The 27,562-nt window shown below is 35.1% G+C and overlaps 1 protein-coding gene across 2 annotated transcripts; it reads right to left on the bottom strand.

The window, feature by feature from the left end:
- Positions 1 to 11,281: 11,281 nt before the first annotated feature.
- On the bottom strand, positions 11,282 to 15,680 carry LOC131075394 (small ribosomal subunit protein uS17). 2 transcript variants are annotated; one of them, XM_058012232.2, is made up of 6 exons: positions 15,334 to 15,680; positions 15,152 to 15,192; positions 14,958 to 15,058; positions 11,866 to 12,010; positions 11,688 to 11,777; positions 11,282 to 11,562 (listed from the first exon to the last, which is right to left on the bottom strand). In XM_058012232.2, the coding sequence occupies exons 1-6, from the start codon at positions 15,343 to 15,345 to the stop codon at positions 11,469 to 11,471; spliced, it is 483 nt and encodes a 160-aa protein (XP_057868215.1). In that variant the 5' UTR covers positions 15,346 to 15,680; the 3' UTR covers positions 11,282 to 11,468. The 2 variants fall into 2 exon arrangements, with proteins under 2 accessions (XP_057868215.1, XP_059072582.1); XM_059216599.1 differs by having other exon boundaries at positions 11,282 to 11,777.
- Positions 15,681 to 27,562: the final 11,882 nt, after the last annotated feature.

Below are 27,562 nucleotides of genomic sequence, written 5' to 3'. Positions count from 1 at the left end.
GAAAGATCAAACACACACTTTTTCACCCACAAACTGCGTGCTTCACAAACATGGCTAGGACTATGTCTCGGAGTTAGAGACAAAATCAAAATGAAATATGGGAAGAAGAGGAAGAGGTCGTTAACCCCTTTTCCAAAAGAGAAGGCCCAGAAACCCCTACACAAGCACAAATAGAAGAAGCAACTTGTAATCCCAGATTTAATAGACTTTTTCAAGAAATTCTTAGGGGAAATGTTAACGCCCATTTTCTAAAACTTGCTCAAGAAGGAGCCAAACTTCCCACAGACTTTGACGTTTCACAACTTAGGGATATACCAGAACAAGCCCAACATAGCCATCGGCAAGAACAAAATCATGATGAAATGAGGGCAAGGAATACCTACAACTATGATGATAACTATCAACAAGGAAACATCCCGCCTCATCCTACAGAAATGGATATGTTGAGACAACAGATGCAAGGCCTCGCCCAATGGGTACAATCAAGAAGGTCACAATGCAATATGCCCTCAAAGATATCTATCCATATGTATTTGATAGAAACATATACATGCATTCTTTCCCACGCAACTTTGAAACCCCAAAGTTTGATAAATACAAAGGAAAGGGAGACCCTAGAGATCATGTGCGAGAATTTTACTCCACCTGCTTGGAGGTCGCATATGAGGACACATATTTAATGTGCCTTTTTCCCCAAATTTTGGGAGGCTCATCCATGCAATGATTCTCTTGCCTACCCAGTGAGATCATGACCTTTGAGGACCTGGTACAAAAATTTATCACTCATCATGCGCATAACATAGAACGAGATGTCTCTATGGCTGATCTATGTAATACAAAACAAAATAATGGTGAGCTATTCTCAACATTCTTACAAAGATGGAGACACCTTTCTAGTAGATGTTCTTTCCCCATTCTCGAGGAACAATTATTTGAAATTTTTATTTCAAACTTAAATGAGGAAATGGAATTCTACTTAGACATAAAATGTTCAAACACTTTCAAAGACGTGATAGCCCTAGGACTTAAAATTGAGAAATCCCTTATCAAAAAGGGACTTGTAAAGAGGGTCCATGACCAGCCTACAACAGTGACAAACCAAAGTTTTGGGCCAAGAACAAAAACATTGTTAACGATGGTGTTGTGGACGTAGGAACTATCAAAATCGCCAACCCATAGTCAAAATTGCAAGCCACACAAATAATCGCCACAACCCCACTACCAATCAAGGTAATCCCCCAAACAATCAAGGGAATCAAACTCCAAACACGCAACAAGAGGAACCTAAAAATAGGTACCCTACCTGCAAACCCAATCGCACATATACACCCTTGGGAGAATCTCTTGAAAAGATCTTACAACAACGCATCTCTTCAGATCTTATCACATTGCCTAAAACATCAAACTATGAACAACAGATCAAACCTTCAAGGTGGAGAGATAATGAGTATTGTGAATTTCATAAGGGAAAAGGACGCAAAACAAACAGCTGCCATCATCGTTCAAGACCTCGTTGATAGAGGCGACATAGAAGTGGATGGTCACAATGCAAAAACTTCCAATACTGATCATACCATGTTCAAAAATCCACTCCCATCATATGAGAAAGGAGGTCCCTCCTATCAAGGTAAGAATCAAGATAACACGCCAAACTATACCCATGCACCATATACTTATATTGTCAATAACATGTATGATGCCAATGAACAAGTGGCAACCATTACAATCAAAGGTAAATATCATGCATGCAACTTGTTACTCGTCGTAGTAAGATTACTATACAAGGAGCACCATCAAGAACGGCATGCGTGCCCTAACATTATAACCTTATGGACCAATTAGATAAAATGCCAGCACTTATCTCCACACTAGAGCTTTTGCGCTTATCACCCTCACATAAAACCATCTTAGACCAAGCTCTCCAAGAAGCGTCAGTTCCATCCAACCTCAATACAAATCAATTTCAACCCATGGTTGGTAGTCTCAAATCATCACCATGTCTCACTTTTGTGGAGAATGACGACGCATCCTTTCAACAACCGCATAATGCCCCTCTCCACATTGAGGGATTCATACATAAACACAAAATCAAGCGAGTCTTGATTGACAATGGAGTTGGTCTTAGCATTTGCACATTATAGTTAATCACAGCATTGGGATATGCAAAAGATGCAATAGATGCTAGAAAGAGGATCACAATCCCACCTCGGGGTTCCCCCACGGGATGGGGCCCCCTCTGCTAACGCAGACAGTGGGGTATCACTACTATCCATGGACAGTGGGGTTGCCACCACTGTCACAGCAATGGGGTACGGGGGTGGCAACATTCTCCCCCTCCCCGCCCCCAAATCATTATATTTATTTATTTTTTAAATTTCGACCTTTCAAAAAAAAATGATTTTAATAAAAAAAAATTAAATGATTTGCTCAAAAGGTCGACAGGTTTTTTTTTTTTAATGACCTGCAACCAGTCTGTATTTCAAACTCATTCTTTTGTCGCCAAACAGGGTCGAGTTGTATATCAAAATTCGTCTCCTGGCCTCCCTGATCACAGCCATGGGGTCCGTTTTGTCCCATGGGGCCAAATCTGAAACTTCACCCCCAAAATGCAAATCAATGGAAACCCAATTTGAAACAAATTTTTATAACACCGGATCTACAACAAATGCCCACAAATCTGCAACAAACCCTCATATCTTATCTTGTCTTTCATTCTTACATGCATTCATGGATTCAACATCTAGGGTTATAAACACCATAAAACCATATAGCTCTTATACCACTTGAAAGGAAACTTGCAGTCAACTTTATGACAATTTCCACATAACCTAATTTAGATCTTAATCAAATCAACACAAAGAATCCACATGCAAAGAATAGACAACATGCCCATGAAAATGTGACACAAGATATAACTTGGGAAAACCCTCATGAGGGAAAAACTCAGCTTCCAAAAGCATCATCCACCATGTATTATTCAGCAATGCATCCATTAAAATTCAACTATGGAAAGCTTATAAAACCCAGCCATCAACAAGCACTCCATGTGAACAAGCATGAATCCACACATCCCATGTCATGCTTCCAACCTCCACAAATGCTAACCTGGCTAACTGACCAACCCAAACAACTACCCTTGTGGTTGCTTTTATAAATACAAGCTCCCACAAAACCACCAAGTGGTATTACATCAAAACCATGTGCCCAAAACCATATGACAATAAAATATAATATTTTTCCTACCTACCCTTGACCCACATTTAATATTGGGTACTTCATCACAATTAAATTCTCTAATATTAAATAAATACAATATAATAATATCAGTGTGTCAATAGTCCAAGGGGTTGAGCTTAACTGGTTAAAACATTAGGTTCTCACTGTGGAGACCCAAGTTCAATTCCCAATAGGGACATGTGAAGTGGAATTCTAAGTTGTGACTCTTGGCCTTCCATAGGATGGGGAAGGTCTTGGGGTCAATCTAATCAAACATAATAATAACAATAATTCAAAGATATGTAATGGGGATGGGGCCCCATATTGTGTCCCCACTGGTTCATAGCTCCAGGCAAAAGCTATTCAGGCTTCGGCCAATTACCGATCAAAAAAAAAAAACTATCAATGTGTCAATACAAATCATCAAGTGGTTACAAGAATATTCCAAGGGAATCTCTACATGTTGCACATCCATCTAGGTGCTCCTAGATGCAATAATACAATATGATATTACAATATAATTCCATGTCCACCTCACAATAATAAAATAATACAACAATGAACATTATTATGCAAGGCGTACAACACCATTTTCCCAACATTCTTGTTAGGGATGTACTTATGATACACAAGACATGGTCCATATTCTTGGCAATATCCCAAAATTGGTTAGCAAAGCAAACAAAATGGTATCTACAATATAAAGGAAGAAGCCAGGTGTACAATTTTTCAAGTGCACTAAAATAAGGCACTAAACTTAGATGGATTCCCCATCTATTTCTACCATAAATACTATGATACTATGAGGAGAGATGTTTGGGGTGTAGTAGAGAATTCACACAAAACAAAAGAATCCTAAAATATTTGTACAACACAAATATAGCTTTAGTTTTGAAAGAGTTAGATAGTCTAAGTTCTTTCTCCAACTACTCTCTCATATTGTAATGCAATACACTCTACAAGATAATCTCAAAGGTGGTGGACAAGAACTTGAAGTTGGTCCTTCTCAATATTATATCTATTAAACAAAGCAACTTCACTCACGATAGCAAATTAATCACTAATGGAATCATAATAGCACATAAAATGAACCATTCTTTAAAAAAATTGGCTACTAAATGTTCAATTAATTAAATGAATTTTTATATATCCCTTTAACATGTGTTTTCTAAATTTCTTCCAACCCATTTTTTCTTGCCTCTTTCTAGAGTAAAGGGTCAAGAACAATAGGTTAGTTTTTTTGACTTATATTCAAAGTATATCTTTTGTTTAATATAATCCACTTGTAATCTTTAAATTTGAAATGGTATAAAAGAAGCATATAATTTTAAATTTCTACTAAGAGATATAAAATGAATAACATAATTAAAAGAAAATTCATAATTCATATTTCTAGCAATATTTTAAAGTCTTATAGAGATCTGAAATACAAATAAAATTAATAAAAAATAAATCAAAGTTAATTAGAAGGTCTAGAGGCCTCCTTTCTTTTAATATTATTAATAATATCAATAACATCATACCATATAATTATTTTAATAAATCTTTTTATACTCAACATTGCTAAATTATACCACAAAGAGAGAATTCACAAGACCATCCATGTTATTTGTAACTTATGCAATGAATTTCATCATCTTCCTGTTAATGAAATACTCAAATGGTATGAGGCAGCACACTCCATAGCTAAACTTGGGAAGATAAATTATATCTGAAATAGAGGAATACAAATATAATACCAAATTAAATTTTTAATTAAACATGCTCTCATGAAAAGAAATCTTTATGAAACTTAATTTGAACTTTTTCCTTTTCTATTTATTAATAAACAAGCATAAAATGACCATTGTGATCTTAAAACATACATTTCATTTGAAGGTTTATATGTATGAAAATTATATAAAAAAATCTATTTGGTAATACTTAATATTAGGATTTGAAGATTAATTCTTAATATAAGGATTTGAAGATTAATTGCATACATCTTTATTTGATATATAAAAATAATAAAATGTGTGACTATATATCATATTTTAAAATTTTAGGATTTTTATTTAGACATTAAAGATCAAAAGTTTCATCTTTTGAGGTCATCCAATTATTACTTAACCATGTCATATCAATGGAGAGGTAACAAACATTATAATATCATTTATTTCATTCAATTTCAATTTTTTTCATATTTTGGATTGGCCTTAATGATTATTTGTGTTTTAAACTATACCAACTACCCAGTTCGAACATCAACCTACAAATGATTGTTCTACCTTGAAACATAGAACAAGTACACGTATGAGGAGTAGAATGAATCCTCCTCTATTCCCTCCACCAAAACCTCCAGTTACATAACCCACTCTAGATGTGAAAGTTAGCCCACTTGACATATTGGTCATTTTGAACTTGAAATTTAAGAAGTAATTACTAGCATAACACAACGAAACATACAACAACATCATTCATTAACCAAAACACTTTGACACCATTATCAACCATATTGACTATATTAATGGCCAAATATATAAATGCAACTCTCAAATGGATGTTAACAGAGTATTAAATTTATTTGTGTCAAGATTATGATCACTAACCCTATATGGCCCATTAGTTAACTCTCTCATATGTTTTTTGTTTATTATATATAATATTTTGATATTTTAGATTAATCAACATGTTTCAACCCTTGTGTATTGTTAATCAATAAAGTAAATGTATGGATGTACTTTCACACAAAGCATGTCCTAGTTAAGGTTGGTTATATATAAACATCTTCTACTTAAACATTTTTGAGGAATTAAGGTATTTCAACATAACTATTCAAGTGTATGATACATTGCTTAATAACTTGGTGTTTGTATTACCTTACATTTTATTCTTTTTTAATTTTATTCTAGTGCCAAGCTCCTTTCCTCCTACTATTTATAATTTTGAATTCAACTATCAAATTTTGTATTTCAATTTCTTGAAAATTAGCTTTTTATAATCCAACTCAAGTTTAATGTAATATAAGTTTAAAGGTATCACTTTTTCCCATTATATGTCCATCAAACAACTTACAACACATAGAGTTTAAGAGATTCTTCAAGAAAGCTTTTTATATCTCCAAAGAAGAAGAAAAGTCTCAAGGAAAATATAAAAGAAAACATGAACTTGAAAGGCAAGAAGAAAGCACCTAGAGATCATTGAAGTGTTGTTAGTATGGGAAAGCTAAGAATACAAAAGATGTAGACTTTAGTGATATGAAGGATTTGAAAAGAAGAAAAACAAGTCTTAAGAAAATATAAAACATAACATGACTTGAGATGCAAGAAGAAAGCACCTAGAGATCATTGAAGTGTTGTTAGTATGGGAAAACTAAGAATACAAAAGAGGTAGACTTAAGTGAATGACTTGAAATAAAAAATGAAAGAGCTTAAATATGAGACACACAAATCTTCAAGTGCTAGAAGCATGTTCAAGTGGATTCCACAAGAAAAGATAAATCTTGTTGAGATGTTTGATATGTATATTTAGATAATTCTCACCAAAATGGAAAAAATGATCGTTTGATTATTCAAACCATGAATGGTCTTCATGTCAAGAAGACCAAAGATATAAAGTGCAAATTATGGTATAGCTGAGACGTTTAGTATATTCCATAAATGGATATAAACTTACCCTCCATATAGTGAGATGTTAACGTGGAACAAAATTATGAAAAGGTATTCCTCGAGTACAAGAAGGGCGAGTTTTAGAAAAGTTTTGCTATAAGAATTGTGGATTATGAGTTAAACCTTTACAAGTTTGACAAATTCGTAGACAAACACAAAGTGAATAAAGGCCTTGCTTTCTAATGTTAACTATAATAGCAAATTGTAACATTTTTGTATGGATATATAAACTAGGGGTCATTTTAATTATTGTGTAAGCTAAAGGTTTTATGGAAGAATAGCCTTCATCTTTTTCATTGTGTGGTGGTGTACATTATGGTGACTAGTTAACATCATGGAGATGCATTCCTTGAGGGGAAGGTAAAAAGTGTGTATTATTAAATTTTTGTGCAATAAGTGTTTTTCATATGGTGATGTAAAGAACATTTTTAAATGTATTGATGAATACTCTAGATTTAGATTTAGGTGATGTTTTTTTCAATTTCAAAAGTGTTATCTAGATCGGTATGCTTTTGAAGAAATGTTTAGAAATTAATATGAGAAATGAATCAAAGCTATCCATAGTGATATTGTTGGAGATTATTATATGAGCAATAAATTTGATTTCTTTTGTAAGGAATATGGGATTGTTCCTTTAAGTACTATATGTCTCATACACAGTAAACGAAATGGGGATTTATTGTATCATTCATCAAAGTACTAAATGTCTTATATATAGTAACCAAGATGGGGTAGTAAAAAAGAATAATATAGTTTGTTTATTGAGAAGGAAAGGTTTATGCTACATTGCATCAATCTTGAATCTCGATTATGATGAGAAGTATTTAATTATGCTAGTCATATATTAATTATTCACAAATTTAAGATTTAGGGTACATAATCCTAAAAGAGAAGTTAAGTGGGGTAAGTGCTTGTGTAGAAACTCAAATTTGAAAGGTCCAAATATCTTCTTCCACTACAACCAACATATGATCCCAACATAAATGTAGTGTTAGTGTTGTATTTTCAAAGCAATAAATAAATTCAAGGCATACAATTCGTTCATGATTCAAACATATTCAAAATTTGAGTAACCATACAGCTGTGATGGTCTATAGTCCTTTCAAATTGTAATATATAAAAATTGGTAAAACATCAATTTTAACCTTTATTATAAGATTGATCTTTATCAATGAGATTTATTGCTCAATAAATTTATTGCTCCTCACTAATAAGAGATTGGCATACCTTTGAAGTTAATTTCAGTAAATCATTCCAATTTTTTATTTGATAAGAAAACAAACCCTTCCACCTTTTGTTGCCTACAAATCTTTTAAATGACACTACAACACAACTTCAGACACTTGAAAACAAGATATTACTATGGAATATTTTGGATTGTTTACTTCAAGACAACAATCTATTGTAATTTCTCATTCAACACCCGTCAAATTGTAAAAACTTATGTTACAATATGCAAACGCTAGAAGAGGCATATGTAAAGATTTATAGCTGCATTTCTTCCTTTCTAAGAACATGTGTACCACATCTAATTGTTCTTTAGATGGTTCTATTTAGATTATTGAATCTTAATCTCTTTTTCATTGTATTCCCAAAAAACAAAATGTGATTTGTCATGCAATCGTACAATCGAACAATCCTTAGAACACTAGCAACTTGATCTTTTAATGCATTTTCTACTTGGGCAAATTTTCCATAGATGAATTTGTTTCCTATTAGCTGTAATTTTCCATTAATTGACTGTTTGCTTGCTATTAGCTTTTCATTCCATTTGACCTAATTTGTTATTGGTTGATCGAATTTGCTTGTTAGCTTCCATGCCATTTGCGCTAAAGTGATAAATTGGGTACATCATGCTCAAGGACATTTTCAAGTTCATTGTTTATATTTGACACAATCGCATAAAAAGGCCTCTTTACGGTGGTTTAGATTTTGCTCACTAATATCTCCACAACTTCAAAATCAGCACACATTCTTGTTAAAGATTATTTAATGCAAAGTTTGGAAATTTCTAATCTCATTGCCAATTATTGGCAATCACATTTTAATTCAAAGGTAGGAATGAAGCTTTTGGGTTTGGTAAATAAGACTCCCAATTGATTGGTCTAATTACCAGTTTAAGAGCAATAGGGCACTGAAAGTATATATATCATATAGAAACACTAGAACCAACTCACCAAACTGTCAACCTAGATTGCAAAAAAGTACAATCATTTGTGTTGAAGCTTATTTGCTCACCATTAAAAGGAATTTCTAATTCCTATGGCATTTAGCCTTTCAGAAAATGAGGCGATGGTTGACATCAAGTCTCTTGGAACTATTAAAAATGTTATAATTAAATAGTACTAACAGGGTTTCTTAACAGATACCAAGGTATAACTTTGATGGAATAGATATCCACCCATTCATTGCATGGAAGGCAAAGGTCACACATCATAAACGAAACTTTCAAAAAATCAAAAAAACATTAAAAAGGTCAAAATTAAAAGGGTGTGCAAGTTCAAGTAAATTCTTATTCTCACAAGCAAGGATGGGACCCATCCCTTAAATCCTAAATGTTATGTGAATTACTGGCCAGAGTGTAAATCTTATAGAGCAAGTTGAAAATTATGACGGTTTTAAGAAGCAGAACCTAGATCCATATCCTATGAGAAATACTTTACTCACTCAAAACATGCAAGAAACTTACCCCAAGATTCTGCTAGATTGGGTCATGCTGTTAACAATGCTGATGCAAAAAAGAGAGTTCAGAGGTAAAATTTACAAAACCCCGCCTGAGCAGAATTTATTTTAAAATGAATACCAAGACAACTCTATCTACAGCTGCTGCTTCGATCTATTTGCTATAAATGAAAATACCTTAAAATATAAGGCTACTCTATTCTTCAGCCCAAGACAAAAAGATTGGTACAGCCTTCTAAGTGAACATATTGGTTGTGAGGTAAACTTTGTTTTGAGGTATCAAGTGGAAATTCCACTGGTTGAAACCATTTTTCTTGGCAGGAGAGAATATTCCCAAAGAACCAGTGCATTCAATGACAGATGACAACAGAACTGTTTAACGAACTTAAAACACAACAAAAAAATGATTACAGATTTCCAACAAACAACTCTCTAAAAACCATGACTAGTGACTTACCTCAAGATTCAACATAAATCATGTTGTGTTGTAAATAATGCCAATGAAAAAAACGTGCATCGTTTGAAGGAAAAATTTCCAAGCCACAGCAGAGTTTTTTTTTAATGAGGCAAACCAAAACCAACATCTCCACAACTGCTGCTCCAATCTATTCACGGTTAACGTAAAGTGGATCTGAAAGTATCAGGGTTTTAGGGTTACTTAGATTCTGGAGTTTGAGGCAAGTTTCACACTAAGTGACTGGAATCCAATTTGATTTGTTACACAAGGAACAATTCAACAAAATAGAAAAAACTCAGGCATGAGAAATACTGATTTTTCCAAAAGACAAGTGGATTTCAACAGAAGCAATAACTAATATAGGGAAGACAATACATAAATACTTTTTACATATATTTTAAACTTAATTTGTAGCATCTAAACATTACCTTCCACGTAAAACTATGCAAAATGTGACAGCTACACCGTACAACTAATGTCTATACCATGTTCATCTTCAACATTTTGATAGATATTTATTATAAATTTGTATCTTCAATTTGAAGTTTGTATATGTGAGGCCAATCTAATTAACTCTATCAAAGCACCTGAATTATTATCTTTGACGTTCTGCCAAAGTAAATCAACTCTAATGGGTCATTTATTTTCAACTTATGCACTAGCAATGACCAAGGTTATGTAACATATTGGAAAACCACAAGCATCTGGCTTCAATTTGTATTAAACCCAACATTACACGTTGCCAGCAGATTTGAGACTACAATTCCAAAGGTTTTGTTGATGCAAAATCATCTTTTGTCTATGGTAAAATCTGGCCATTTAAATTCGAGGATAACAAGACATGCATAACATCCATCATCTTCAAACTCGATCTTTGATAAAATACTTGGACATGCAAGCGCACTGCTCGTTATTCAACCATTGCTAGAACATATAATGTTAAAGACATCTGTCAATGCAATCTCTACTAGTATCTTTCAAAACAATCTAAAGCCACATGAATTCTTTAATTGCCTCTGCCTCACTCTATCATATTCTAAGTTCTTTTAAGTACCTCTAATGGAATATATATCATTATAAAATAGCTAACACTTCCCACACATTTTGCAGACACAGATCTAATGTGCATCTTTATAGTTTTAACTTTGCTTATATAGAGCCAAAGCATTACTCTTTTCTGTAAGATGACCTTGCTTGAAAATTATTCTTAAAACACAACGAATTATCTGCATTCACACAACATGCAGCTACAGAACGCTAGAAATTGTACCCAAGCACAGAACATAAAAACAATCAGCATTGTATTTCTTCCCTACACTCGACAATGTTAGGAATTACATTAAACAAGAAAAAATATTGAACAAACTAGAATCAAATATTCCTCTCCGCAAAAGATTGTCATAAGGCCTTTCTTAGAACTACTTAACAAAATCATAATGTATGCCATAGTCTTAATATAGGTATAATCAGATTGCAGCAAATCCTTTCTTTGCTGTCCCACTGCTACTACCCGCAGGTATCACCTTCAGAACATTGAATCTAACAGTCTTGGACAAAGGTCTGAAAATAGAAAGAGACGATTTATTTACAAGATCTCACAAAAGAAAATCAGCACTCCACAATAAATAAAAATATCTTTTTTAACAGTTTCAATAACAATGAACAATACAGAGAATCCATCCCACCTGCACTGCCCAATTATAACATGGTCTCCTTCCTTTACACGGAAGCAGGGTGAAATGTGTGCGGGAATGTTTGAGTGCCTCTTCTCATACCTGCACCCCCCAAACATATTAATCACCTTTGTTTGAACTAGATGCTAAAAATGAACTGTTGAAATCAGCAGTTAGTGCTGATTCTTACCTTTGATACTTCTTGACGAAGTGAAGATAATTACGGCGAACAATGATTGTTCTGTTCATTTTTGCACTGTGGCACGTACCCGTCAATATACGGCCTCTAATTGATACATTGCCCGTGAATGGGCATTTCTTGTCAATGTATGTCCCTGGCATTCAGACTACGCACATTAGTTTATGATTATCAGACAGACCAGTTTTATTTTCAGACAGCTTTCACAATAAGCTTAGGATTAGCAACGCTCAAAACAATATACTTTGGACAATTAGAAACAGTAAAACACAAAAGGACATCTAAACACAATATTATCTCTTCGATATGAATATCTGAAACAGTTGTAAGACCTCTAATGGATTTTCAATAAATTAACAATTCTGGGCCATAAGATTACTCTTACAGTTAAATTAGATAAACTTCTGAAACTTTATCAGAATACTTGACCTAGACTAGAATGAAGTAATTATAGTAAAGTTAAGAAAAAGGACATTGAAAAAACAAGATGTATGACACTCTCCATCCTACCATAAACAAGATTAGACATTGAGATTAGACAAGTCGGTCAATTTTTGCTAAAGCAAAAATCACGTGAAAAATAATATTTTAGGTTCAATAGAGCACCAAATCTTTTTAACCCTTCAACAATCATTGGTATCAGTATGCCCTCGCAAAGAGATGAGATTGCTAAAGAGCTCCATTGAATAAAAAAGCAGGGGATACATATATTTAGAAGAAAAAGCAATAAGTTTGCAACTTCAATTTGGTTCCATTCTTATCTCAAGCATTGTTAGTATTATAGTAATTAAATAAAATTACTGAATTCCCTATGTTCTTCTGATCAAGTATAGGCTTTTTTGTATATGTTAGTTGAGCAATAATAATCTCAGATATTCCCAAGAGAAAAGTACATTCTCTGTATAATGTTTTCAAAAAAAAGTGACTATCTTTGGATGCCCACAACTTAGAAGAACATTCTCTAATGATGGAAACGGTTTATTCTTGTCCTTTAGATTCCAGCAAATAATCTATGGGTGAGAGCAACTTATTCACAACAAAGAAACCCCCAATGTTTTGATAAAGATTCTAACCATCTCCTTTGCCTTCTCAAGTGAGTGAAAGATAGGGGTGCCACTGAGTTTAACTTAGATAACCAAAAAGATCATTCCAAAAATGCAGGCGATTTCAATTAGCTTTACCTTCGGGAATACTGGCACTTCTATTGTGTCCAGTTAATATTTTCCAAAGTTATTTTTCGCAACAAAGGAAAGACCATGGATGAATAAGTCCCTTCACTCCATCCCCCCAATTCTCTAGGTTTTAGTACACATATTCCAAGAGCAGCATATCTTTTCCTAGCACTTCTGTAATCTGACCAGAGAAAACTACTAATAATTCTATGCATTAAATATGAGTTGAGCATACTAGCCAACAAGAGGAACAGAAGATGGTGTAAGAAGCCAAGATCTGGTATCCATGATTTCAAAATCCTGTGTCCAATACAGGGAAGAGGGCAATGTCATCAACAAACTTGGATTTCAAGTACGTCGTCATTATTTAGGGGAGTCAAACCTTTAACAGGAGAGCCCAAAAAGGACAATCTCTACGAAGATGGTGTAAATTTGAAAGCTACTAACTAGAGACGGTAGAGGTAAATTTTGAATCTACTAGCTAGAGACAGTAGATAACCTTGCCACTTTGAAACTTTACAAGTGTTTATTCATAACTCAGCTCCACATTCCTTTAAAAGAGTGTTGCAAAGCAAATGGAATACCTGAAAACCTACACATTTTACAGGAGAGCCCAAAGGACAATCTCTACAAAGAGAATGCAAAGAAATGGCAATAATAACAGAGAATGCAAGGGAAAGAGAGAAGACCTGACTAATATGTATTTCAAGAAAAAAAAAGTGGAGTTCACCATTGACATTGACATTAGTAGAAACGTTTTGGAAAAGGATTTCCACGTATCTACAAAAAGCTTGTCCAAAACCCAACATTTTTGTAACCAGAAGGATGAAGTTCAATTATATCATATGCTTTCTCAAAGACAATAAGAACCATGCAAATATTTTGTGTCGAGTCCTTAGCCCATTGCATTCCTTCCCGAATGGTGATAAGGTTTTCCAACATCTATGTCCCTTTCACAAACCTGGTTTGGGATGGGAAATTTATCACAAGCAAAACCTTCTTATTCTTAGAGCACAAAGCTTTGCAAAAAATTTATATACCGAATGTTTAATAGTGTAACAAGTCTACAATTCTTAGTAAGTTTGGTATCTCTCTCCTAGGAAGGACTTTAATACACCCCTTTTGATCTCCCTGCCCAGAGAACCAGGGGAGATTACTTGCTTGTATTCTTCTAAAAGAAGACGGCTGATGCACTAGTGCTTGGTGAGAACAGTTTTGTGGATGTTAATGTTTGATTGAGAATAATTAATGAGGAATATACAGTTCAAAAAGTTAGAACGTCAATGACAAGTGTTTGTTATGACAGTCATGTCCTTCTTGCAAAAATAGGACGTCTCGATGTCCATATATGAAGTTTTGGTGATAATAAAGTTACAAGAATAAAGTAGTGTTGTGTTAGAAGCAGGACGAAACCCATGAAGAATGCAAGGTCGCCAAATCTTATTCATGACATCGAAATGGTGTCTCTAAAAATCATCAATGTGGGTGTTAGGAGACTATACGACAGCCTACAATGAGGATGACAGGATAGTTCACAGATAGCCATGAAAATACAATGTGAAGAGACTTCTAAAAGTAGTGGAGAATAACCAAACAAAGACGCACATAGACTCAAGCAATGCTGGTGTGACTTAAGGCTAACACAGAATGGATTTCAAAACTCCAATGACATGACTGTCACAGGCACGCATTAAAACAATGTCCTTTGGTAAACATCAAAAGGACAGTAACCAAAAAATTAGCACACAAAGAAGCCAAAGAAAATTGTTATGGTAGTACTGTTAGCAAAACAGGGCACCATAAACTACATGTGAAGGAAAAGAGGATACCATAAACTATGGACGATAATTTGCTACTTATAGTAAAAACATATAGTAACAAATAAGGTTGGTAACAGGATCCGAAAAATACCTTGTATAGCTTCCTTGGGTGTTTTAAATCCCAGACCAACATTTTTCCAAAACCTATTCCCGCCTTTCCCAGGCCGCTTTCCCTTACCAGATTTCTTCGAACTGGAATTAAACGATTTGATAAAAATAAAAAATTAGTTTTGAATGTTGATGAGCAGATCAGAAAACAAATAAAAAACCGGTACGGGCTATTACCATAAAAAAACCTTTGGCTGCTTCAGAAAGGCTTTCTCGGTCTATTAAATACAAGACGAAAAGAATTGTTAGTAATCATCTAATCTAAACACAAAAAACTATGACATCTGCAAGCCGATACTGTGAAAAAAAACCTTCAATAGCAACAACAAAAGCACAAGATCTTGAGATCGATTGCTTACCTGTTCGGCCATGGTTGCTGAGAGAAACCCTAAACCTACCCCTGCTTCAACCCTGCTCAAAACAAATGAACTCGCCGAACCCTACCTTGAAAACTCTAAACCTATATGCCTCACCCTCAATAAAAGAAACGAATTTACAAAACCCTAATTACACTACAGGGGTGCAAAACGATTAAAATAAAACAATCTTGACCGTCAAAATTTTACTATTTAATATTTCCATTCGCCTTAGTTTTAGTTCACCTTATTTTCCTTTTTTCCCCGTTCACCATATTTTGTTTTCCAGTTTGCACATTTCTAATCATTCTCACGATAATAATGGAGAAAAATAGTAAATGGTAAGCACTCTCGTGAGCTCGTCGTGTTAAAGAGTTTTTTTAAAACTAGGGGAGAGGAGTTAGGACGTGTGCCCCTAATTTCATGGGTTCACATGGCATGCCATGTGGATCCGGAGACCAATTTTGATCAATTGCCATGTCGATCGTCGATTTGGCCACCCTAGAATGTGATCTTGCGTGCTGACTCGGCATAATGTCACATGTACTATACCCATTCATGGGAGTGGTCAAAATTATGCCACTTCGGTGTGTCGACTGGAACGTGGTTGGGCCCACCCCGTTAATCATTTAGAATATGCGCCAGTTTCAAACGAGGTTGTCACGTGGCATTCTTCTACATAGCCACCCAATCCACCAGCCTCTACGTCCAAAGTTCTCGCTACCACTTTCAAAGTTTCCTTGCAGTGGCATTAACTACGTGTCACCTCACCCTTCATGCACCTAGCTCTTCGCGCTTTTCAACCACAACAGCATTCAATGCGCCTACCTCTTCGCATTTCAGTGCTTGTCGAAGTTGGTTTGTTTGTCGCACTCTCTCCATTCCTCGCTTTCAATCGCACCACATCCTATTTGCGATGGCACTAAAGGAATTTGGGATGGAGCCAAAACGTGTGCATGCTTTGCTAGGTACAAGGACTGGTTTTCTCCTCGCTTTACCTAGTTTCTCGTTTGTGTTGAGGTTTCGTTTTTTCATTGTTTCCTCTATACTTTTGTTTTTTTGTGGTTTTTGCAAGTTTCGATGACGATGACGACATGATGCCATCGGTATGGGACTCAAAGTTGTCATCCCCCTTCGACCCAAGTGAGGTTTTCTCCTCACTAAGGCCTACTAATTCCATTCAATTTGTTTTTGGCAATTTCCTTTCCTCTTTTACAATTTTTTAGCATTGTTTTTATGTCGTCCATTATTTCATTTGCGTGTCCAACTATGTTTCGGCAAGTCTTTGTGTTTCTGAACACTGAATAATGTGTTCATGAACACAAATACATGCAAAAAGGGAATCATAATCCTTTGTTCAAGCTCTACTGTGTTTTTAATGGTGACTTCTCGAAAAAAATGGTTTTCATTTCATGCATCACTGTTAAAATTGATGGCTTGTATTCGATTTCGACCGGCACATTGCTAAAACATGGTTATAAATTTGGATTTCAAGCATACTGTTAATGGGTTTTAAATTTCATTGTTTGTGTTTTAGGGTTTCGATATTTTAATGGTTTCAATGCTTTCAGTGCTTGAATGGTTTCAAACCCTTTGAATTGTTTGCAGAGTTCAATGGTCTTTGGTTACATATTCACTTTGCGTATGGTTTTATTTTACTATTTTTTGCATATAGGTTTCATATTTTGGTTTATTGGTTACCATCTCAACCATCACATTGCTTTAGTGGTTTTAGAGACATCAATTTCACTTCCATTGTTTGAGGGTTTAAAGGATTTCGGTTGTTGAATTTCATAGTTAATGTTTCAGGGTTTCAATGCTTTCAATGCTTGAATGGTTTGCAGAGTTGAATGGTCAAGGGTTTCAGATTAACTCTGCGTATGATTTTCTTTTTAATTGTTTATGCGTATGGGTTTCATATTTTGGTTTATTGGTTACCATCTTCACCATCACATTGCTTTAATGGTTTCAGGGTATTCAATTTCACTTCCATTGTTTGAGGGTTTAAAGGATTTCGATTTTGAGCATCACTGTTAATGGGTTTTAAATTTCACAGTTAAACATTTTAGGGTTTCAATGCTTTAATGGTTTCAAACCCTTACAACACTCTGACTATGCAATGCTTGAATGGTTTGAGGGTTTAAAGGATTCGCTTTGACTATGCACTGTTTTAGGGTTTAAAGGATTCAATGGTTTCAAACCCTGACAATGTAACTAGTTGAGGGTTTATTTTTCACTCTGCCTATAGTTATTTTACACTGTTGATCTTAAATGGTTTCCACACAAACCCCACCATGTAGAAGGCTTTCGGGGTTTCAAATGCAAAGTCTTTTGTAAGTGTACAATGGTTCAAAATTTCACCCTCATATTCATACATTCTTTGTTTCCATTTCGAGCATCACATTTCCTTTCTGGTTTAAGGGTTTTCTATTTCTTCTGCATTGTTTGAGGGTTCAAAGGGCTCAATGGTTTCAAACCCTTTCAATGTAACTTGTTTAGATTCATTGAATGTACTTACTTGTTTCTTTGCTAAATAGTTGGCATGTTACTTTATGTATTGTTAACTCAATGAACACCCAGTTTCCTTTAGTGTTTTCAAATTTTGAATAATTAATACTTGGTTTCATTGGTGAACATGTTCCTTTCTTAGTTTTATATATACTTGTCATTTTTCCTTTCTACTTGTGCACTTCCATAGTTGTCATGTTTATTTATAAATATTTGTCATGTTCCTTTATAAATAGTTACCTTGTTTCTCAATACTTGTGAATTTCCATACATAAATACTTGCCATGTTTCTTTGTGAATAGTTGTCATGTTTCTTTTATAAATATTAAACAGTTAAATTGAATACATTAATTGTGAAATACAAACCCTTAAACCCTTAAACATAACGGTGACATTGAAACCCTTCAACCCAAGTTTGGCATATCATGCATTTATGTATGCACATATGTATGGACTTGTTTACGCATATATGTATGGACATGTATATGCATATATGCAGATATGTATGTACATGTATGTATGTATTTCTACATGACTTACAACTAAAAATGAAGCCCTTCAACCCAAGTTTGACATATCATGCATTTATGTATGGACATGTATATGCATATATTTATGGACTTGTTTATGCATATATGTATGGACATGTATATGCATATATGTATGTACATGTATGTTTCTACATGACTTACAACTGAAAGTGAAACCCTTCAACCCAAGTTTGACATGTATATGCATATATGTATGGACATGTATATGCATATATGTGTGTACATGTATGTTTCTACATGACTTACAACTGAAAATGAAGCCCTTCAACCCAAGTTTGACAAATCATGCATTTATGTATGTACATGTATATGGATATATTTATGGACTTGTTTATGCATATATGTATGGATATGTATATGCATATATGTATGTACAAATGTGTATGTTCATGTATGTTTCTACATGACTTGCAACTTAAAATGAAAACCCTCAATATATGGACATGTATATATGTATGTATGTATCTACATGTATATACATATATGTATGTGCATGTTGTTGGGCCCATAGAGAAATTTCCATTCCATATGTGTCCTTGTTTGAAGTAATGCCCATCTAATCTATTGGTCAAATCATTTCCTTAACCTTCCTCATGTAACTCGGCCATTGTTATGTTGTTTAAGTTTCACTGCGTTGAACTTGAACCTTGAACTTGAACCTTTTGGTTCAAGGTTCAACGGGTGTTGTTTTGAATGTCTTGTTCTTTCGCGCAGATTTGAGTCTTTACTAGTCCTTGTCGGCATTTTGCATTCTTTGAATCTTGAACTTGAACCTTTTAGGTTCAAGGTTCAAGGTTCAAGATTTGTCATGTTAATGTTGTGTCGCGATTGTTTCACAAAGTTTAGAGTTTGATGTATAGGCTTCTTGGAAGACATGTGACTTGCCACGAGGTGATGGCGCGAACTTTTAGGATATGATAAACGGCCGCAGAGGGGAGGAATATTCTTTCTTCAATGATTTGAAATTTGTCATTTATAGCAAGTATGTGTGAAGATCCGTAGTGTCAGAAGTGAAGTGACTTGGCATTTAAAGCATGCTCCAGCGCAATCATTTCAAAGTAAGGTCACACAAATGAAGAGTAATGAAGACAGTTTTTGGTAATGATGGGTAAGATTTTCTCGACTTTAAAACTAAGTAGTTGTCACGTCGAGATTATCATTTTCTTTGTAAAGTTTTGAGAAGAAGTTTTTGGAGCAGGAGAAATAAACTGCGATAGGGATTTGCAGATGTCAGAGGAAGGTATGTTCAACAACTTTCTCAATTGTTGCAGTTTGCTTTAAAAGATCTAGGTATTTTGTTAGATGTTTGTTTCCATTTTCCCTTTCCTTCTTTGCCTGGGGTAATTGGGAAAAATCACGAGCTAAGCATGAGGCCTACTTTGCCCAAATTAGTGAACTCGTCTTCCCTTGTAAGCTCTTTACCGGAACTAGGTGACACATCATTAGTTCAACTGGATTTAGATGTTTTTCTAGAAAGAGTAAGGAACCCAGCCGCAGATCCTATGATGAGAGATATTGCACAAAGCAGATTATTAGAAGCAGCGACATTTCCCACATCTGCTCCTTGCCCTGAATTAGTTTTAGAATGTATGAATCATTATGACAAGGGTAATAGATGCATGAGGAAAAACAATGGTGAGATTTTGTTATCCATTGATAGACAGATGGTAATGGCAGCCATGGGTATCCCACACCAAGAACCCTATGAAGATTGGACGATTGGGAAATCCTATGGAATTTTCTCTGAGAAAAAACAGTATTACAGAACTGTTATTGCACGGAATTGGCTTCTAAGATTCCAACCCGCGCGCATTTAATTCCCACAATCCGAGACTTGGTAATATTGTTAAGCAGAGTAAAGGGTAATTCCCACTCTTTCTTTTGGGAGGACTGGATGTATTTCTTCATCCAGGTCACTCTGGATAAAAATCAGTTCATCAACTGGGGAACTGTTATCGCGGAAATGTTACACGAAGGTTTGAGTAATTATTTTGGAATGCCTAACTTTGATATGTCTTCCTACCTGTTATATATGCTTGTCTATGTGAGAGAATGGTATGGATTGTCCCATGCAAAATGGGTTCAAGGCATGAGAATTTATGAGTATCATCCTAATTTGACTTTAAAAGGGCATGTTGATGATTATCTCCATTGGAATGATATTTTCGTTGGGAGGTTGACCTTTGAATTACAAGTTAACCTGCATAGAAGGATGTCTGGAGAAACTGTTGAACTTGTTAACATCTACGACAGTTTCTTTACACAATTTAGTCACTTCACTTACCTAAGGGTTGGAGGATTCAAAGGTGAACCCTTTAGGCTACCCAGGTATGTTTCAAACTCATGTATTTTGATCAAAATTTCTAGGCAGCTTGCCTATGTCGCAAAGGATTATGGTGAGGACTCCGACATGAGTGGAATTTTCCCCATTGATTCAGGCCATTACAGCTGTAGGTTTGTCTCTAATGCACTGAATCTTGAGCTAGAATTTAAAAGATTTCATTTGAAGACCTTTGTGAAAAGAGATAATTTTGATAGTAAAGGTTTCATTGCTCAATATGTGAAGAAGATGGTGCCTGATCAACATGTTTCTCAGTTGGAGGATTATTGGGAGGGTTTCCACGATGAATTTGAAGGAAAAGGAGTTGGTCCAGGTTAACCTTGAAACAAATTCATGACATGAAATTGCCATTGGATACTTTAGGTGTCACCACTGATGATGAAGATATACATGATTCTGAGTTTATGAAGCAGGTACATAAGGAACCTCTTCCAGAGGTGGATTGGAGCAAAAATTTGGAGGATAGTATTCAGACATGCACTTTCAACGTAATTCGCAGGACAAAAAATTGGCTTAGGAGTTGTCGATTTCATCTGACACGAGCAACCAATTCAAGAAGCAAAAGTGGGAAGAGGAATATTGCAAGCAAAGCTTCTATTTTAACTAACACTCTCATTTCTGTTGCAGGAAAAAGGCAAGGAAAGATGAAAGAAGAGAAAATTGACACTGAGGCTAAACTTTCTATTGGTGGTCGGGTTACCAGGTCAAGGTCCAAGAAGAGTTTTCAGCTGCTGGCTCCTCATCTCATTCTTGATTTGGATGCAAAGGAAACACTGTGCAATATGGAATCCCTTATTTCTGATACAGATAAGGTTTCAACTGGCGTAGATACTATCTTCTAGGATTCAGGGACACTTGATATCCGGTCTCATGTAGATAGTGCCACACTGCCATCCTCAGCAGGATCTCCACCCATACCATCTAAGGAACTGACTCTAGCACCCAAGTGGTTGAGTGAATCAATTACCCAGAAAAGGAACGTGGTCCCTATTTCGGTATCAATGGAGGAAGCTATGAGTAAATGTCTGGGAAAGTCCACTAAGCCCAAAAAGCGAAAAATGGAGGCTATGATTGGTTTCGATGAAAATACAAAGCATTGGACTACAGGCATTGCTAAATCTGCAACCGACAAAGATGTTGTTACTGTTTCAGAAGCAGACTATGCTATTGAATGAGTTGATTTGGGGGTCGGAACCAGAGTCGTGGATGTTAAACACCTGCAGACTTCAACCAAACGAATTATCTCTCGTACTTGGAAGGATGAAAGAGACAAGGCTGAGTTAAAGCAGAATTTAATGTAAATGGCTCAGTATATTCATGCACTACAGAACAACCCATTACTGTTGTCCCAAAGTTCAGGGCTATTTACCCTTGGTAATTAGAAAGTCTTTGATGAAGTTCAGCGAAACAGGATGATCGCTGAGGTCTTCTCATAATGGCTCACCTCGATCATGCACCAAGGGACCAATTACATAACGAATTTAGTCCAAATTTTTAAAGATGCTAATGTAGTCACCAAAGAATTGGATTATGATTTAATCTTGTGGCAGGAAGAGAAGGCTAAATGGGTAGTGATTTCAAAACAGATGTGCGACATTCAACGATATGGCCTGATGAATTTTCTTGCTGAAAGGCAAGTGTCAAGGTTAAATGAAGACGTAATGTTGATTTGCAAAGAGAGTAGTGAGTGGCATAATCAGATTATTGAACAGGGCCATAGTGAATCAGCCGGTTTGCGTGGTGAATTAACAGCCTTAAGGACAACCATGTAGAAGGATCTCCGCTACATGGATGTCCAATTGCTTAAAGAAGACAACCAAACTCTAGAAGATACTGCAAAGATGATTAACTAGTTTAGCAACCACATTAAACAAATCAAGGTGGAAAAATCCTTGGCCGTGGGAGATTTTACGAGGATTTCCAAAGTAGAATCAATGCTCATAGTTTGTCTTGATCACCTGGACTCACACAGGGACAAAGTGCAGATGGTAAAGAGAAAGAAGGAGCTCTGGAAGCAGAGAGTAATTCACATCAGTTTGCCACATGTAACCGTAATTCAAGAATTTTTGAAGGTGCATAGAGAGTGGAGTGCGACAAAGGCGGTGATGGTGTCTGTCCAAAACACCAACCCGAGTGATCACACTGAGATGGAGCAAACGACATGACTAGCACTACTGGCAGTTGTTTTCCAGCGAGTCTAGTCCATTTAAATTTCAGTTATACAGTTAGGGTAGTTTTCTATTAACTCATTTGAGTTAATTTTACTTTGGTTTAAAAACTATTGGTCTGGCGACCTATATATATGTTTCACAATGACTTTATTTGGGTTCACTAAGTTTTTGAAAAGACTATCTTTAAAATTGGCTAAACACTTTGTGTATGTAGAAAGTGGATGATCATCAATGAATGAAAATCTTGTTAACAGTTATCTTCGATTTCAAATCTGTGTGTTTGATATTTGAAGTTTGGTTTCTGTGAAAATCTGTTTCAAAGAAGGGGTTGTTATACTTTTCTATATGTGCAGAAAACTATTGGCAAATTTCATCTTTAAGAGCTTTTCATTTTGTTTTAGTGTACATGTGAAGTATGTCGGCTTTATGTAAAGAGTTATATATGAATCAGTGCTTGCATTCATTTTGTATTGACTGGTGGATGCAATTACCTTTTAGTGCTTTCTGGTGAAAAGCATTCTATTGATTGTGTGTAATTTGGAGCTGATTGAATATTTATTAGAGGGAGTTGTACCTTAATTCAGAGGTTAATCAATATAATGATTTTCCAACTGTTTGGTAGAAAGTTTGTCTTTCTTTCCTCGACCCATAATGCATAAAGATTAAACAAATAAAGGGAGACAAATTTGTTTACCAACATATTTTTGGCAACTCTGCTAGGGAGGGATAAGAATAATTGATTCTAAAACAAGGTCATCATTACAGTTATGCTTTGTTCTTCATAAATGGTATTGCCTCTTGAAGGGTTTTTGCCTGTTCCACAACCAAATTTAAACTGGTTACAAGAAGAGCAAAGTAACATTACCTTTGAGCTGGATACTTTAGCTTGGAGGCATAGAAGAAGTCGAGCGGAATATGACAAAATATGTGCTCTTCTTAGCGAAATAGAAAGACAAGCGGATCAGCCTATGTTAGTCTTTGAAAGGGTGGTTGTACCTAGGGTTTTCTGTCACAACCCTCCTTTATCACCTTTTTTATTTAAATACAAAACTCTATTATATTTCTTTGGATAAACTATTGAATGAATATTGTAAGGGAATAAAAATAATAAACCACACACACACATGGGAAAATATATATATATTTTTAATTGGTTATTTAATTTCCCCTCACCCAAATTAAGGCACATGTTGTAGGAGGAATGCGAAGCTTCTAGAGGCTTCTCCACCACCTTGCATGTAACTCCTCCCACTAAGCCTAATCAATTTGCATGGAGGCCAAATTGGGAGAGAATCTCTTTTTTTTTCAATTAATAATTAGGTAGTGGGAATTTGAAATTTCTTTTATAAAAGAGGTACAAGTTTCAAAATGAGTGTTGGCTATTCCATAAGAAATTCTGCAAGTTAAATTCTCCTTTGTAGTCCATTTTCATTTTCAGCTAAGATTTTGTTGGGAGGACTTCTCTTCAATTTGGAGGATCAAGGAAGACTCTACACCATTTTCAAGCACCCAGGTTCCTTCAAACTTAGTTTGTGCATCTTATTCTTGTGGTAGATTAGATTTGACTAAATTATTTTATGAGAATGAAATTCATTTGTGTTTTGTTAAGAATTAGTTTCAGATTTTGATAAGAAATAGATTAAAATGTTTGATAAAAAGTAGATTAAATTGTTTGATTTATTTTTTAAATTCTTGATAAGAAATTAGTTTCAGATTTTGTAGAGAATGAGATTCATTGTTTAAATTCTTGATAAGAAATTAGTTTAAGATTTTGTAGAGAATGAGATTCATTGTTTAAATTCTTGATAAGAAATTAGTTTCAGATTTTGTAGAGAATGAGATTCATTGTTTAAATTCTTGATAAGAAATTAGTTTCAGATTTTGTAGAGAATGAGATTCATTGTTTAAATTCTTGATAAGAAATTAGTTTCAGATTTTGTAGAGAATGAGATTCATTGTTTAAATTCTTGATAAGAAATTAGTTTCAGTTTTGAAAGAAGTAGATTAAATGGTTTAGGAGAATAGAGTCACTTGATGAAAATTAGATTCATTGTCTTCAGTTTATTTTTGATAAAAATTAGATCTCCCTGTGTGTACAAACAATTTTCTCTTTTCTCTGTGAACAAATCTCCCTGTGTGTATAAATAAATCATCTCCCTTCTCTGTGAATAGACCTCCCTGTGTAAAGAACAAAAGAAATGAAAAAAAAGAGAAGAAAAACCCTCTCTGGTTACTGCTTCATTGTATTTTATCCCTGAAAATCAATCTGCAACATTGTTATTGTCTGTTATCTACCCTGCTCTGGGTGATTTTCAATAAATTAAAATGCAATACTCCTGTATCAAAAAAAATTAAAAAATAATGTTATAAATAAGAACAAATATATTTATATATATATAACCAAAAAGAAAAAAAATCGTTTCAAACTTTAGAAAAATCTCTTAAAAACCCCCCCGTAACGCATGGCGTTTCGCACCAAATAAACGTCGGCATGCAAGGACGGTTACGTTGAACTGTCGCAGTAGTACGGAGGGGCCCGCGGGCCCCCTCACCTCTGCGCAGGGGTGATGGGACCCGTGGTCCCCACCCCACGCCCTCATTACTACCCTAATAAACTAACTTATTCAATTAAAAGTTCCTTTCAAATTTGTAAGTTGAAATTTTAAATTGGAAATTTTTTTTTATATATGTAAATTAATATCCCTTGTTATTTAATTAAATTTTTTTTTATTATTTTAGTTGATAGAAATGGCATTTAGGAATAATGAATTCTTTTTTTTGTGTAAGCTATAAGATATTGTATTTCGACTTAGAAAAAAATTGGGCTAATATGTAGCAAGCTCATAATTAAATTGCCTTAGTAAGTTTTAAAATCGTAGACTATATTCTTTTAAAATTAAGTTACTCAACCCATTAAGAATCGTTGGGACACTTGATTGGTCTTTAATACAAATGCTTAAATTTAATCGTTATTTTGGATTCATAGCATGCGAATTATTTATAGAATAATTATATCTTCATGCAATTACTATTATGCAAGTTTCATTGTTATGCAAATTACACTTCAAGTAGTTACTTCAATTATTTATGCTTTCATTTTTGTTATTCGTAGTTAGAAAACTAAATAAAGGAAGTTGGAAAACCAAAACTAGCAGCGTTCGGTATATATGGTGCCTCTGGGTCACGCTTACGTGTAATGCCGTCGTGTTGAACTACTGCACTTAACGCCTAATAAAGCTGCATTAACGACGTCTGTGGCATCGTCCCTATAAATCGTCGGGGAGTAATAAGGGACATTTGGAAGTTATAAATCCAAGGGGCGGGTAATCCCTCTTGGATCGATAATTTAATAAGATAACTTTTAAATGAATTTCACATCCGTTGAGATAAACCATAGTAAACCCCTCTTAGGGATGGTCAAGTTAAAAGCTCTCATGGAATTGATTTCTATTTTTTTTCTTTTGAAGGGATTTTGGCATTTTGCAATTGGGTGACGTTCATGATAAGTATTAGGATCTAGTTATTTCTTTTTTTTAGGCCACAAGCAATAGGCCATCTGGAGCCTTCGCTTAAGTGCTACCATCGTGGGTAGCAACCGCAGAGAAACTGTCTGGGACACTGACCCTAGAAAGGGTTGCGTACCCACAAATCAGTTTACATCAAACCATAGATTAGAAAATAGAACTACATACTTTACGCCTTGATCCCGTGCCGAAGCGGGTATGTAGGCAGTCTTGGGACGGAGTTGTCCCTCGTACTCAGGCATTCGTGGGTGGGGTCTAGGCTTGGTTGAGTAAGAATCCTAAATGAAAAATAAGATAATCAATTTAATTCAATGCATACTCGGAAGGAATCCCGTATGGATTCGCTTGACTTCCCGAGGCTTTAAGCCAAATTCCGAGGCGGAATTCAAGCTTGTGTTATTTTTTTAATTACTCCTAAGGACGGCGACCTCGGTGCATTCTTGTTAGAAGAGTGTAGTACTTAGTGAGTGACTCAGGACCCGAATGGTCTCGATGAGTCTAAGTCTCTGGCCAGAGCATCTCCTATCCCGTTTGGATGGATGCCTACCCCGTATGGGTAGATGCCTATCCCGTATTGGATAGATGGAATTTACGTCCCGTATGGACAATTGCCTAACCCGTATGGTTAGAAGCTCATCTCGAATGGATGAATGCCTAATCCTAATTGGATGGATGCCCAGAGTATGCAATTGAATAAAACATAATAAAGGAAAAAAATATATATATATACTCAATTTTTGTTGGATCAATTTTGGTGGGTTATTACATTTTCTTTATTCACGTCCCTGATAATCAATTCCAGATTCCCAGACGTTTGTTACCTTGATTCTTCCACACTGGGCTCCAGGCCTTATACTAGATCCCAAAGGAGGGGGGGGTGTTTCTGATCCCGTCTTTGAGGAATTGCAGAATTTAACTTACCAACCTACCTTCTCGTCTCAACGAAGGGCAAGAAGTAGACCTCCATCCTCATTACCATCATCACCTGCGTCTCCAGTTTGCCAAGATTTGGTCCTGCACGGTGTTGCCTTACCAATTTCATTTAACCCTACTCCTCTTAATATCATACTCCCAATGGCAACTAATAACCCATGGGGGGCAGCTGTAGGCCCGTCGAATTTAGGTTTGAACCTTAAT

This window comes from Cryptomeria japonica, chromosome 2 (assembly GCF_030272615.1).
Source record: "Cryptomeria japonica chromosome 2, Sugi_1.0, whole genome shotgun sequence".
NCBI lineage: Eukaryota > Viridiplantae > Streptophyta > Pinopsida > Cupressales > Cupressaceae > Cryptomeria > Cryptomeria japonica.
Note: the sequence above shows the minus strand (reverse complement) of the source record. Positions and strands in the feature narration are given on the sequence as shown.